The sequence below is a fragment of the Chanodichthys erythropterus genome, chromosome 9 (genome assembly GCF_024489055.1).
Source record: "Chanodichthys erythropterus isolate Z2021 chromosome 9, ASM2448905v1, whole genome shotgun sequence".
In the NCBI taxonomy this organism is placed as follows: domain Eukaryota; kingdom Metazoa; phylum Chordata; class Actinopteri; order Cypriniformes; family Xenocyprididae; genus Chanodichthys; species Chanodichthys erythropterus.
This window is the reverse complement of record NC_090229.1, coordinates 11,212,431-11,228,635: the sequence shown is the minus strand read 5'-3', so window position 1 is coordinate 11,228,635 and position 16,205 is coordinate 11,212,431. Positions and strand designations below refer to the sequence as shown.

The 16,205-nt window shown below is 36.5% G+C and overlaps 1 protein-coding gene across 1 annotated transcript in view; it reads left to right on the top strand.

The window, feature by feature from the left end:
• The first annotated feature begins 416 nt into the window (after window positions 1–416).
• Window positions 417–16,205, top strand: part of xpr1a (xenotropic and polytropic retrovirus receptor 1a) — an 88,683-nt gene continuing 72,894 nt past the window's right edge. The window contains exons 1-2 of the mRNA XM_067393569.1: window positions 417–825; window positions 8,427–8,478. Of these exons, the coding sequence (XP_067249670.1) occupies window positions 757–825; window positions 8,427–8,478 (121 nt within the window). The 5' untranslated portion in view covers window positions 417–756. The remainder of the gene's footprint in view (window positions 826–8,426; window positions 8,479–16,205) is intronic.

Below are 16,205 nucleotides of genomic sequence, written 5' to 3'. Positions count from 1 at the left end.
TTGTATTGTTTTTACACACTGTTAAGAATAGAACAATTAGACTACATCAATAACAAAAAATAAACCTTTTTTTTAAATTGCATTTTAAAATGTTAAGCCAAACAGCATGATAAGATTAATCACAAGCACATACCCTATTTTTTTAATTGCAAGAAAAGAAACAGCACTGCATTGATACACAATAACATACAAGGAATAGGGAGGAGGAGAAGAAGAAGAACATAATAATAGCACCTCAGTCATTAAGAAAATATTATCATAATTCCTAAGAAACTTTTCTTTCCTATTGTTATCAATGAGTTTAAGAGATTTTACAATTAGAGAAGACATCAAAACATCTAGCCTATTTCTAAACGCACCTCACGGTGCGCTGTGACGCACGTACGTCTTTCACTCAGTGCGCGCTGATGGCGGACAACAGCTACTTCACAGCCGCCCAGAGAGTCTGGAGAGAGAAAGTCACTCCCAGAGACGCCCGCACCGGCGCTGAAGCGCTGTCATTTAGGCACCTGTTTCGGGCAGTTGGACGAGGTTGCTTTTAGTTCCCTTATGTTGCGGGTTTTACTTTGAACGGGGTAATATGTGGGACCGGGGAATAGTGGACTGTGGTAGACCGGACAGGATTTAGACAGCGCAAATCAACGCAGCGCATGCAGCTCCGTAACTTAGTGACAGAAATAACAAAAGCTCCGAAGAAGCCGCTGCTCGACCCGAGGATATTATTATAGTCCGACTGTGGATATCTGCTCCGCCAGCATGAAGTTTGCGGAGCACCTGTCTGCTCATATTACTCCAGAATGGAGGAAACAATATATACAATACGAGGTGAGAGATTTATTTATGAATTTTGCATGGTGCGTGTAGTCTGTAGTTGCGTCCCAGAGATTGTGAAGCAACTCGGAGTAGCCTATTCAGACTCGCTGAGCAAAACTTCAGCGGATTGTTTGATTGGAATAGTTTGTGATTGTAATAATATGTGGAAGCAATGAAATATGGTTTACAGGCTTAAGTTAAATTACCTTTAATTCATAAAAAAAAAAAAAAAAAAAAAAAAAAAAAAAATCGTATCAGACCTAAAGGAGCAATAGTGTTTCTGAAAAATAATGAATTGATAAATTCACCTTTTTTTGTATTTTTTGTATTGAATCACACTACTAAAACGTAATTTTTTCACTGTCTCTGACATTAACGAGGGACCCTTTGGCAGCTTTTACATCTGGACAATTTTATTTGTTTGTATATTTCAGTGGTTTTGTTCCTTAAAGATGTACATTTTCAGGGTTTTTTTTGGTTTCTTGACACTTTCACAAATCTGGAGCATTGCCAAACACCTGCCTGCACATTTGGCACAAGGAAGAAATTGCTTAAAATAATAATAATAAACTATCTAGGCAATATAATACATTCTATTTTAATATAACAGAATTGTGTAAAGTTATATTAAGTAAATTTACCTAAATTCTTCCTTAACTGGTTTCTTTTTTTTGGAATTAAGCCAGAAGGGTCATTTGATGTAATTAGTTTGCTCGCCCACTTTATGTCTGCGGCAATTAATTTGCTGAGTGTCGGAGTTCAAATGATTTCTGCTGAGAAATCTTTTCTTTCTTTCTCTTTCTTTCTTGGACATGGCTTGATACAGCAAGATATCATGTAAATAACTGATAATCATGATTTCTGATTGTTCTTATTATATATAATATAGCATTTAAAAAAATAGCAAGAAATTTATGCATAATTTCCACTCCATAAAGTATCTTTTATAATGCACTCCTTTTTTTTTTTTCATTTACAAAAGGTTTAATACAGCTGCCGTCCAAGGTTTCCATCCACCATTATTTTTATGAATTATGAACAAAGGAAAGAGCTCTGAGAGATTCATGGTATATCCATAAATATAACATGCCCCATGATCAAGCCTTGCTTTAGGAGAATGTAATTCTGCTTAAAATAAAACATAATTTCAGTTAAATTAATATTAATTGAGGAATTGTTGTTATTATTAGTATGATTATTAGTGACTGTCATGTGCAATTATTTTTGATCTTATGCTGTTTTTGTTGACATCTGATCAGTGGATTAAACTGGTCAACTGTTGAATAATGAATGATTTCAAGCCAGATTTTAATCTCATGGTGGTTTATTTATTGTTTCTGTGCTGTGAAATTATTGACCGCACACTTAGGCAATAAATCAATGGTATTTGTTGTGTGATGGTGGATGGTCAGGGCTTCAGCATGCGTCTTGGCGCAAAGGAGGAGAAATCCTTTGTCTGGAGCGCTGAATCCGTAATCAGACGGAGAACCCAGGCAAACATGAACTACTGCAAGGATTGTAAACAAAATATATTTATCTAGTTTATTTTATAGTAATTATTTGTTTTCTCATAGTTTGGCAGACTGATTAATAAAAAAATGTATGCATCTGTTGCAGATATTCTCAGGTGCTTTAATGGCACAGTGCCTCTATATCTGTTGCATATGTTTTGCTTAAGATTGAATTGATTGATTAATCTCAGTTGTTTTCAGAGAGACTTTCACTGTCAAACCTCAGTTAATGGCCGCATGTGCCAATTTGCATGTGTGAACGGACTGCAGTGAGATGCCAGCTTGATCTGTCAAGGACAAGACAAAGGGCTCAAGGAAAATAGTTTAATTCATAATGATCAGCCTGTCATTTGATCTGTGAGCTGTATTTACACCGTTTACGTGACACAGATGGATGATTAGCAATATCCTTTCCGGCACTGTACAGCCTTATCAATGAACTGTCTGGCTCTATTCTTTACATACGGTGATAGATTGTGCAGTAGTGAGAATCTAAGCTCTGATTTGCTCTTGGCAAGATTTAGAAGAACATCTTTTTTCAGCTACATTCAATATAATATGATCCATTACAGCTCTGTCTTATAGAGTGTATCGCAAAGAAAAGCAGAATTTATTAATGTTTGGTCATTGATGTCCCTCTGTGAGCAGTTAAGACATGATTACTAGACAGACCCGGACTCTGCTCATCTATTGCTTTGCTGCCGTGGCTGACGGGGGCCACAGAAAGTCAATGGGAAGCAGCCCCACAGGCTCTATGCAATAAAACAGCATGAGTCCATAAACTGGCTTTAGGAACCTTACAAAGAAAGAACGTCTTAAGAAAACACCAAACTTCCTTGCCTAGTCCTTTCCTTAAAACTTTGAACAAGAGCTTTATTGTTTAATACTTTACATAACATTTTTAAAATAGGATGACCTTGAAAATATCTAGTGATTTACGTGCTAAGGTGGAAAGAGCGTTGCAGTAATTGAAGTGTGAAAGAAGGTTGATAAAACATTTAGTCTTTCAGTGGATAAATTGACGAACTGATTGAGTGATAAATTAATGAGGTTTCACACTTCGGGCTGTGCATATTAAATAGCTGTAGTCGATTTTATTTACTTTTAAGACTGACTAAGAAGGGAGAAAGTGAGCACGAGAAAGATGTTTATGGAGGTTGCTAGGGTGTTGCTATGTAGTTGTTAATAGAGTGCATTAGCACCCGCCCTCTTTTTCCACAGCGCTGGTTCCAGTTCCATTAATTTCTCCCATAGGCAGTTTAAAATAGTCTTCGTTAAGAGTGATAAGCAGTGAACCAAGCTAACCAGTTACGAGGTGAATCACAACACTACAAACTTTGATTTGAACAAAAAATCTGACAAAAAGACAAGACTGTGTACTTAACGGTTTTAGTGGGGGAAAGAACTACAATCCCATGAAGCATTGCAAACAACATAATTTATTTAAAAATGGAGAAATATAAAACTGCTCCTTTACGAACATTGCTTATATGTATTAAAACAATATATTTTAAGTTTTATCGCAAAATATACACACACACACACACACACACACACACACATATATATATATATATATATAAATATATATATATATATATATATATATATATATATATATATATATATATATATACTCAGACATTTTGAGAGCGTAGATAAATCAACCCGATTACGTCATTCACAGTGCTTCATGGGAGTGGGCGGAGCTAAAAAGCTATTTTGGAGCTTGTTGCTTTTTTTCGACTCACTGATTGGTGTAATTTTGTGTACAGCATCATGGGTAATGTAGTTTTTGTAGTAGTGTATGTTTTTCACCAGGAATTCCATTGTTAAACATGATTATTTTAAAAATAAGCTGAAATAATGTGGTCTGACAGCTTCAACAGAAGAAAATAGCATCGATTAACAACCTTGTAGCTCACAGTAGGTCATAAAATGCCATTTTTACAAAATGTAAAATAATGCCGCGTTCCAGGCAACCCGTAACCAGTGTTTTTCCAACCTTGTACCCGTGAAAATGCACTGGAACGGCAGTCAAACCCGTGACTTCCCGTGAACTCATACTAGATCGATGTACTCCCAGTTCCACGCTCTGACGTCACATAGCCCACGAAACAACAATGGCAGCCCCTACAGATGCAGTGTTTATGCAAGTGCATGATAAAATTATGTAAAATAAAAGGTATAACAGCTTCTCTTGCCTTATGCACCATTTTTCCTCCTCCGTTTCCCTCAAATAAGCAAGGAGTAAGCACCTTTGGCGATAGAAATGATTGTAAATGAGCATAAGCCCCGTACGGTCCGCTATGCTGGTTTGTTTACACTCAGGCAGTTTGGCGTGACTTGCCTGGAATGCTACAAAGTCGTGAGTCGTGGTTTGAAGTCGTGACTTATGGGCTCAAAAACCTGCCTTTAACGCAGCATAAGTCTCTGATGTACTCAGAGTGTGTATGTGAAGTTTTAGCTCAAAATACCCCACAGATAATTTTTTATAGCATGTTAAATTTGTCACTTTTTGAGGGTGAGCAAAAACGCTCAGTTTTTGTGTGTGTCCCTTTAAATGCAAATGAGCTGCTGCTTTCAAGAAGAGGGAGGGGTTTCAAGAGCTCCTGTTAGCAGCGCTGATTACCTCATGCAGACTCACTGAAATTGTCAGAAACTGTTCAGCCTTATTTATTCAAAATTAAGTCAGACAATGATGGAGAGACTCAAGAAAAAGTGACAACATGTAGAATTGCAACAGGACGCTTCTGAATGGTTAATTGAATTTATGTAGCTGATGTGGAGTTAACTATCTTAAAGTCATTGATTAGCACATTCTGTCATGATAATCTATAAATCGCTCATGTGGGAACTGTTGTAAGATGCCTACAGAGTCAGAGAATATATGCTGCATGAAGATAGAACAGGTATAGTTTAGTTTAATTATGATTATAACTTATGTTGGCATCTTGCTTTTATGACATGCTATTGCATTTGTGTTACATATGGCCTCAACCCCTTTGTTGCGTGTTCTCAGGGGTGGGGTTTATGTAAATTTTAGGGTTAGTGATGTCACCAACCCGGGAAGAAGCTTGTTGTAGTCCCTACAAGCCGTTTGTTGTAGTTCTTAAACAGAATTCTTGTTTTAAAAAAAAAAAATCTCCCTTTGCTTTGAACTTTGAGCATTGTAAATTTAAAGAGGTTGTTTATGCTCTAACAGCAACATTACACACTAACTAAAGTTAAAAAAGTGAAATTATAATCAAGAACCCCTTTAAAGGTTTATAAAATATCATTCAAAATCAATTTCCCTATGGAGAAAACTAATGGAGTTTTTACTTCCAGAACCTGAGTTATTAACCACCTAAGTTATTAGCATGGTACTATGTGGTTGCTAGGGTTTCTGGGTGATTGCTAGGGTGTTGTTATGGAGTTGCTAAGGTCTAACAAGTGGTTCTTACTGCGTTGCTATGCACTTGTTCTTGCCAGTTTCTAAAGTGTTTTGAGTGGTTTTTACTGCATTGCTATATGTGGTTGCTGTGTTTTTCTTGACGGTTTCTAGGGTGTTGCTGTGCAGTTGCTAAGGTGATCTGAATGGTTCTTAGTGCATTTCTGTGTAGTTGCTATGGTGTTCTTGGCAGTTTCTGGGGTGTTACTATACAGCTGCTAAATGTTTTGAGTTGTTAGTGTGTTGCTAATGTGGTTGCTAATGTGTTCTGGGCAGTTGCTAGGGCATTTTGGGCTTTTGCAGATAGCTAAATCCATTTGTGATCCCGAAATATGACTTTGAACCTTTTGAAGTACATCTATGAGATTTAAATTTAAATAATAATAATCTTTAAATAATTATTTATTTTATTATTAAGCAATCTGCAAAAGCCCAAAATGCCCTAGCAACTGCCCAGAACACATTAGCAACCACATTAGCAACACACTAACAACTCAAAACATTTAGCAACTGTATAGTAACACCCCAGAAACTGCCAAGAACACCATAGCAACTACACAGAAATGCACTAAGAACCATTCAGATCACCTTAGCAACTGCACAGCAACACCCTAGAAACTGTCAAGAAAAACACAGCAACCACATATAGCAATTAAGTAAAAACCACTCAAAACACTTTAGAAACTGGCAAGAACAAGTGCATAGCAACGCAGTAAGAACCACTTGTTAGACCTTAGCAACTCCATAACAACACCCTAGCAATCACCCAGAAACCCTAGCAACCACATAGTACCATGCTAATAACTTAGGTGGTTAATAACTCAGGTTCTGGAAGTAAAAACTCCATTAGTTTTCTCCATAGGGAAATTGATTTTGAATGATATTTTATAAACCTTTAAAGGGGTTCTTGATTATAATTTCACTTTTTTTCGCTTGTTTTGAGTATATTCAGTATATTCCTCAAAGCAGCAGGTCTGCTTACTGGCTGGGATGTATGGATCTTGCTGGCTGACTTCACAGACCTGCTGTTCACACATGCACTGACACACACTTACACACACACAGACACATATACACACAGCGACTTGCGCTCCCTCTCCCACTGGGATGACATCTGCTGCCAGGCTCGCTGGACGCAAAGATCTGCCCAAATCTCACACAGACACATGCATACATATTTCTGAAGGAAGAGCAGATGTATAGTGCACATGTATCCTGCTTACAGTTATTGGTTGTATAACTTGAATACTCCAGAGAGCACATCTAGCCTTTGTGTCATCATCATCATCATTGCCATGGCAATGCAGCCATCTTGACGATTCTCTTATTTCATTGGCTGACACACTGGCCAGGCTTTGACCTTGAGTGTGAGATTTGTTTATGGTGAAAAGAAGTCTTTATAGCATCCATACAGCCCTACATGAATTTTCTTGATTAGCATTCAGCTTGATCTAGGGATGTCTTCTGCTTAGCAAATAAATGTTCTTGATTGTGATTTGTCTTTTGTTGTGTCAAGATATATATTTCAATCTATGCTATGTATTGACTGAGCAGCAGTTCCCCGCACTGACACGAGCTTGTGTAGAAAATCACCAGATAATGTTTCATCTCCTGAGTGCTGATAAATGTTTATGTGGGCTACATACATTATCTTTTTATTTATTTATTTCGAGAAGTGAGTCTGTAATCCTCCATTGTAAAATATGTTTTGTCAGGTAAACAAAAAGTAGCTTAATGGGCTAAATTAACTTGTTTTAATCATTTTAAAAAATATTATTTGATGTGTTGAAATTTGATTATTTTCCTTTTTCTCTATTGTTTACCCATGGTCCTATTGATTCTATAAAAATAATATATCTATTTATTTGAAAAAAAATATATATACGTAAATAAATTTCATGAATGCTTTTATATATATATATATATATATATATATACACACACACACTATTTTTACTTTTTTATAAAATACATTGATGTATTTCTTTCATTCATTCATGTAGTATAATGATTTAGTATTCCTAATAATGAATGAATATGGAAATAATTTCAGGTAAAAATGGATTTAATTGTCCTTAACGTTGCAATAACTGCACATTTAACATTAAAAGAAACATTCTCGCATTTTTTAAATGTGCATTTCAACTTTGTTAAATGCTTTTTTTTTGTAATGCTACTTTATCTCAAAAAAAAAAGAAAAGAAATCTGCTTCCTTCTTGAATGGAAGAAGCACACTTGCTGACTTGAAATCAAATGCATTCAAATTACTGGGGCAACCTTATATAGGTGAATCTATCAAAGACCTTTGGGATAAAGTTATCTGTTAAAGTTTTCTGAAGGATCAGGAAACAGATCCTGCATAATTGTCCAGCGATTTTCATTTTCTTCAAGGTTAATGACATGCTAACAGAATAAGATAACCATATTCCCAGAGAACTGAAAGTCATTTCACACAAAGAGTTTAATATTCATGTTTAAAGAAACATCAGTGGCCTTATAGCATGCTAGATCAACGTTTGAAGTAACCTCAATTAGCTTACATATCCAGCCAAGTGAACACTCTTTTTTTCCATGACAAGTTGCCTTAATGGGGTGTGTAGGAATACTGTACATCATTGCCCCATGATTTGTACCACAAGACCCTCATCATATCTATTTTTCTGACACAGGCTTTCAAGGAGATGCTGTATGCGGCCCAGGACCAGGCCCCATCCATAGAAGGTAAGGAAACTCCCTTCTGAACATGTAACCGACCAAACCCTTTTTCCATCCCGTACTTGTCTCCACCACCCTTGAACGAACTCCCTACTATAAATAGAGGAAATTTCAGCACTGCCACATCTCTCGCAAGACAGTGGGGCAGCTCGGCATTGCTATAATTAATACAGGACATCAGATGTCCACCGAGGTGTGAGGGTGACGGGGTGTGGCGGGAAAATGATTTATCTGAAGCACTGTCGCAAAGAAGTAAACAAAGTTCTTGGGTTTCATTTTATTTAGTCTCAAAGTGACTCAGTGATGATGTTGTTCCAGTACTTTAAATGAATCTTTTTACCTCCTATGTGGCGTGTATGTCAAGGTGAATGTTTGGATAGAGGCGTTATATCTTTGAAGTATTTTATGAATCCGCTCCTCTAGCCAGTGTATCAGTTTCGTTGTTTTATGACTTGGCGTTAGATTACATGACAAAGCAAAAGCATGACACAACAGGCTTTGCCATGATATGAAATAAGATGAGAGTATCAATTATAGTCTAAAGTGGCATGCTATACAGTTAATTGGGTCATGAGTGATAGGACAGTATATTTTGCCAGAAACAAGACTGAGCAAGCCATTCATAACAGTGCCAGACACCTGAAGAAGGCCCACACAGTTTAGCATATATCTTTCGGTGAACTAACAACTAACAGCCCTCCGGAGATGGTGTGTGTGTGTTTATAGGGTCCTGTCAAACTAAAGAAGAGATGTTATTTCCAGTCAGTGCTTCTGTATGTCTCTGTCAGACTCTGTGTGTGTGTGTGGCAGGACACTTTGACCTTGTTTTTGAAATTCAGGGTTCCGTTGAGGTGGGAAATGAAAGAAAAGTTGGCATGTCTGTTCGTCAGGAAAACAGATTTATTGTGTTAAAAACATTTTGGGTGGAAAAGAGGGAAAGCCTGAGCTGCATTTTAACTGGGTTTTGCTTACTGGCATACAAAATACTCTTTTCTGTATAAAGTCAACCTGGTTTAACATTACTTTAATGCACAGGTTGCTTGCGTACGTGACTCAATACAAATACATGAATTATACTTTATACTTGGGGTCGGACATTTGAACAAACCCCTAACCTGAAGTATTAAACTTCATCATTCAAGCCATCCCACATATTTTCGTGCACATTTTTCTTTCTTTTTGTCTGGATTATGATCAAATTAAGGATGCACAGTATATCAATACCTCATCGGTTATAGGCCAATTTTACAAATTTTATTTTGTTTTTAATTTATCGATATTGGATAGATATTTTGATCAATATTCAATATTGAATTGTGCATGCTTATTACCCATTTTCCCCCTTTTTTACATTTAGACTACCTTTGTCGTCATCTAATGCCCACTTAAAGTTAATTTTTAAAAACACTCATAATATAATCTTTAGCATATCTCAAAATGAATATCCATTTTTTATAGTGTACATTCTAATGTTGTGATGGCTAAATTCACATATAGCATTTAAAATGAGTTTTTAGTGTTTTATTTTAAATTATTTATAAAAAAAAATTAAGAATTGAAATATGATTAATTTATCTGAAAATAATTATTGGCCTATCATATTTTTTATTGTATTTTTATATCGTTGCATCCCTAGAAAAAAAGAAATCCCATAGACTTACACTGAAGGAGGAACTGGATAGTTCACCCAAAAATTAAAATTCTGTCATCATTTACTCACCCTCAAGTTGTTCCAAACCTGTATGAATTTCTTTCTTCTGCTGAACACAAAAGAAGATAATTTCTGTAACTAAACAGTTGATGGGCCCTGTTGACTTCCATAGTATGAAAAAAAGAGTTTGGAACAACTTGAGGTTGAGTAAATGATGACAGAGTTTACATTTTTTGGGGGAACTATCCCTTTAAGTAAGACCAGAATACATACCTTGAATACTTTTTACCTTTTAAATTCAAGCGGGTGATCAACTGAATAACAGTTGTGATATCATGCAACCACAGGATTAAGCTAATTCAAATCTTAATGATAATGTGGCCAGCATATGGTATTGTAATGTCAGTGTCTAAACCCAGCAGATCAGAACTAATCCATAAAGATCAATGGCTTTCTCGCTTTCCCAGCACTCAGTTGAAGCCTCACTCAGTTTCCAGTATCGTCACAGCTGTGGTGCTCTCTCTTCTTTTCCTTTTTTAAACCGCTTTGATGTCCCTCTGCAAGGAAAGTGGATTGATGGAAAATGAAAGAGAGGAAAATAGAGCTGAGGAATAGACATACTTATTGAAGCACCTGTCATGTGGCTTTTATATTAAGTTTCATGTCTATCAAAACTCTTTAACATGATCTGTGAGGCTTAGTTTTTTCACATAGAAGTTTGCAATGCCAAAGTCTGTTGAGATCAAGTGATGATTTTATTAAATAAACCTCCCCTGGAACACTAATTACTGCTGCTAGATTTATGAGGAAGCTTTTTTTCCTTCACAGTCTGCGGAGTGTAAGAAAGAGGAGTTTTGATATTCTGTGAACACACTGGTGCCCCAGGGAGGCAATTTATTGGGTTATTACGGACCTCTTTCTCTCTTTCCCTTTGGCCTGATCTGATAGAGTCATATTGAAGGCTCAATATTGAGAAGGAGGCAGTTCAGAGAGTCAGCATCCCCGCACACTGTCAGGAACACAGATCAACTCAGTGTGCTAACGTGTTCAGGCACGGAAATAAGCAATTGAGGTTCCTAACTGGACTGATGTACGTGAGTGTTTTAATAAATGCTTTGAAAGACAGAGGATGAAAGATCTCTGTAAACTTGCTGTGGACCCCTTTATTTGTGACAAACTTAGGGGTCATTCACACAGAAAGTTTTTTTCCATCCCACTGTGCTACCTTTTCTATGTAAACATGCTAGACGGACGTCTTTAACCATCACGCTCGTCTTTTGCAGCTTCTCACACATTACACAGCATTCTAAAAGCGCAGCGCTGAAGTTAAAAGAAGTTCAACTTTTTTTAAAAAACACGTGTCTTTAGACCTTGAGCTTTTTTCATTCCACTGACCTCCTGCATCTAGTGTTCTGTGTGAACCGGGACTTAGTGTACCAAAACCTAGTGTGCTACCTACTATTTTAGGACACTTCAAAGGGAAGCATGAAGAAAGTAATCCCAGAATGCATGGCAAGTTCAATGATATAATACCAAAAGACATGATAAAAGTTATTTGATCCGATTAAAAATGAAAATTAAACTATTTTACTCAATACATTTTTTTTTTATTTGAGTATTGGGTCAATAAGCTGAACAACATGCAATCACTTGTGAGCAGAGTAAATGGCAAATTTGTGGCAAACAAAGCTCTTTAGCATATGTAAATATGAACTTGAGCCAGAGGTGTTTGCCAAAACACTTTAGGCCAGATTTACTAAACAGGGCAAATTAGCATGAGAGTGCAATCCCATAAAAGCAAAGATGGGAGTGGAAAGTTCTGCCGATGATTTACTGACAAAGCGCACATTTAAGAACACAGACGTGGCCATTTCCATAATGACCAACACAATCTACCAAGAGCAGTGCAAATTAGCGTCTGGTTTAAGACATGCGCTTCGTCCGAAATCAAATACCTCCCTACTATATATGTGAAAAACAGTACACCAACATAGTATGTCCGAATACATAGTATTCGAAAAAACAGTAGCCGAAAAGTCCCTTGATGACCTACTACTTCCGCCGATATTCTGAAGTGCATATTCGATGCAACTGGTGCTGGTAGGTCACATGATAATGACAACATGGTGGATGTAGTACATCTGGAGTACGTTCATAGAATGTACTTGTTTTTAACAGTCACAAAGTAAGTTATTTTTGGGTGTTGAATAATGGTGCAAATACCAGTAAATTGACTAGCTTAGATCTTAGTAAATCACCTTGTGTGAAATACTCTCCTTCCATAAATTTTACATCTGAAATGGAAACCCCTACAAATGCATATGCAATAAACTCAGCCTCAAAAATATATATATTTTTTTTTTACTGTGTCTTTAGTAAATCCTGACAATATATATTTTTTTAATGCCAAAAGATGGTTTGCGCTGCCGCAAGCTGTTAGTAAATCTGGCCCTAGGTTTTTGTAATACTAATGGTTTGCCCATGGTTACCTAAAGGTCATCTGACTCCCACCAGTGAGCATTTCACAACATTGTCTCTCTGCTTAACTTGCCAGTTAAACTCATCAGTTTAGATTTAATTGTGGTGTGCATTTAAATGGCCTTTGTGTGCTTCTTCCAAGACTTTTATGGATTTGGAGTATTTAACCTGCACTGCGGGCCTTTTGTCTGAGGCTGAGCCCAGCAGCTTTAATTAAAGACGAGACAGCAGTGAAGGAAATATATGAGCGCTAGCTTGCTTGCCTGTTTACTTGCTTTATTTCGCTTTGGCCAGACCAGTTGAAATCAAGTTAAATTCAATTAATTTGAGCATTAATTCAGATTTTAAAAAAATAACTACAGTAAGGCAAGGCAACTTGCCTGAAACTTTCATAAATATATGTGAAAGTATGGAGTAATTTGCAAGTAAACAGACCTTTCCGAAAACTTTATTTTAGATTCACAAACAGATCTACAATAAAATGTAAAATGCAGTATGCAGCTGTTTACAATCATTTTTGTTCATCAGTGAAAAGTATTTTCACATTTAACACACATTTAGTAACTCGTTAATTTTGTTAATATATATTATTATGGAAACTTGTGTTATCAAAATGAAATGTCATCAGTTTAAAGATCATGAAAAGATCATGCATGTTTTACTCACCATTTACGCTTGATTGGAAGCAGGTGTCGTCTTATTTTCCCACAAAAGGTTTGAAAATACGAACACCTTCATGAATTCAAAAATTTACGTCAGAATGGCTTTATGCACACAGACAAAACCCATTATGCTCATGTTTTATGAATGAAGGCCAGTGAGTGCAATTTGCTGTGCTTGTGTAGTGCTGTTATGTGCTAAAGCCAGCAAACCACTAGAAATTACTGCATTTAACGATATATTATTAAATATTTAAATATATATTATTATATCTTTATATCTGATTATACAGAGAGTTACTGTTTATGGCCACAGTGCAAATGATAATTGTGGGAAACTGTCTGTCTGGTACACTTTGTTGTTTGTTTTGTACAAGAACCGCCCACAGACAAGAAGAGGCTGTATGACTGACATGTCACATGACCATCAACAGTCCTTTTTTTGGGGGGGATGTTTATTATTTTCCATTTATTTTCCAACCCTTTCAACCACTTTTCATATAGAGATCAATTTTCTCAATCCAGTCAGTTTCAGAAGGATAAAATCCTAGCATTGAATATCCTTTAAATATCCAGTTGCTTAGCATGTCTCTTCATGCACTAGTATCTGAAATCTCTTTTTTTATGTCTCTGCTTTTGTATGGACAGATTCAGGACATATTCCCATTGAATCCACCAGCCTTTCAAGGTTTAATGATGCCGAATCAATACAGACTGAAAAGCAATTGTGTGCATCTTCTTCTGCTCTATAGGTTGGGCACAACTCCAGTAATGCAATAGAGCGAGAGAGATGAGGTGAAATGATCTTCCTGGCTGGAATGAGCACAGAGACATAAGAAACCATCTAGTATAGAGTCCTGCTCTGTGGGTGACCTTGAATCGTGTATCTTTGGGTCAACTGCATTTAAATTATTATCTTTCTACGGAATGTTAGTCACATGTGATTATATTCTTCTCTTTCTTTGTTATCAGTAATGTATATTGAAGTGATTTGTGTTACATTTTATGTTATTTATTTAAAGTGTGTGCACCGTCTATATACAAATATAGGCCATGTTTTATGGACAGGCCACATACCTTTACACATACGAACAACTCATTCATCATGTGGCTTTTTCCATTGTGCCACCTGTATTGTAATGGTGGTTATCTGTAAATTTAAAACAGATTTTAACTACTTCAATTAGATTGGTTAATTAACTCTTTCTCTGCCAGCGTTTTTTTTTTTTTTTTTTTTTTTTTTTCCCCGCCAGCATTTTTGATCATTTTCACAAAAATGTCATGGCCCCCAGAATATTTTGTTGTATGAATATGTGAATAATATCCATTATTTCAAAATAAATGACAGAGCCTCTCAAAAGACATTTTGTACTAGCTTCATAAGCAATGCTTTTATTGCTTGTTTCTGCTTCTTCGCCTGAGTTTTGATCCGGAGATTCTCTACACTTTTAGAATATGCGTAATGGCGCCCCCTACCATATAACAGTGAAAACACGGAATTTGCGAGGAAGTGTCATCATAAAATTCCATCAGTGGCTGGGAAAGAGTTAATATCATATCGCTTAAAGGATAAGTTCACTTTCAAAGGAAAATTACCCCAAGCTTTACTCGCCCTCAAGCCATCCTAGGTGTATATGACTTTCTTCTTTCAGATGAACGCAATCAGAGTTATATTAATAAATATTTTGTTGCATCAAAGCTTTATAATGACAGTTAACGTCCTGTCATTTATGCTTTTTTCGTAATTTGATTTTGGAAAGAGTAGGCGTTTTGAACTGTGAGTGCGAGGAGTTTTACACTTTCTTCAGAAGTTGAATACAGAAGGTGGTCTGGCTGAAGTTAGATCTTTTACTTTATACAGCTTGTTAAATATAGATATTTTTCTTACACAAACGCAACACTTCGCTTTATTAAGAAAGCCTTTATTAACCCTCCGAAGAAGAAAGTCATATACACCTATGGCTTGAGGGTGAGTAAAATTTGGGGTAATTTTCATTTTAAAGTGAACTAATCTTTAATGAAATATATAGTTAAAAAATGTAAAATATGCAGGCACCAATATGTCATACAGTGATACCTGAAATGTTGTCATTGTATTATTTACAGTGAATTCTGGTAACCACAGCTGCCTTTTTTTTTTTTTACTGTAAACTTAAAAGTATATTTTCTACAGTGTGTGTGTGTGTGTGCATGTTGTATATGCCACTCACACAGCTCATTTAAAGCTGAGCAGGGCTCTTGTCATGGGGAGCTGTGAACAGCTTGTTGCCTGCTGAGAGAGCAGCCAGTGTAATTAGTGTTTGGGGCTCGTTCTGATCAAAGAGCAGCGAACAGCATCATTCTCTTACTTCCTCTTTAAATCTGGACACAGTTCACACACTCGTTATGATGGACTAAACTGTCTGGCTTTTTTATTATCCATTTAAATGATTCAGGCACACTTCATGCACAAATACCACAATGAATGCAATGCTTTTCAATATGTATTCAAAAAAGATCCGACTACATTTGCCTTTCATTCGGCTACTTTGTGTGCTAATTAGTCAGGTATGAATAAGCTATTTTATTGACCATCTGGACAACCTATAAAAACATTTGAATGAAAGGTTCATGTAACCCAATTAATTAAAACTGTAGCACAAATAATAGTGGCCTATTTTCCATCTCGCTACTTTTGTGTTGTATTGTATATTTTCAGTTTTGTTTCCCTCCATTCTTTTTTTAACCTGCATTTTGACAGACATGTGATGGGCTATTTTAAGTGTAGGAGGTCTTGTTGTTGTTGCTTTTATTCGACACACGTGTGGAGGTGCAGAAGCTCTCATTAGCACAGATTCCGATCGGGGAGCTTTGGGAGTGCGCTGTTCCCCGGTTGTGCTGGCCCAAGGACACAAGGCCAGGCAGGGGCCACGTTCAAGGGTTCCGCTAGCTTGGCAGAATCAGCG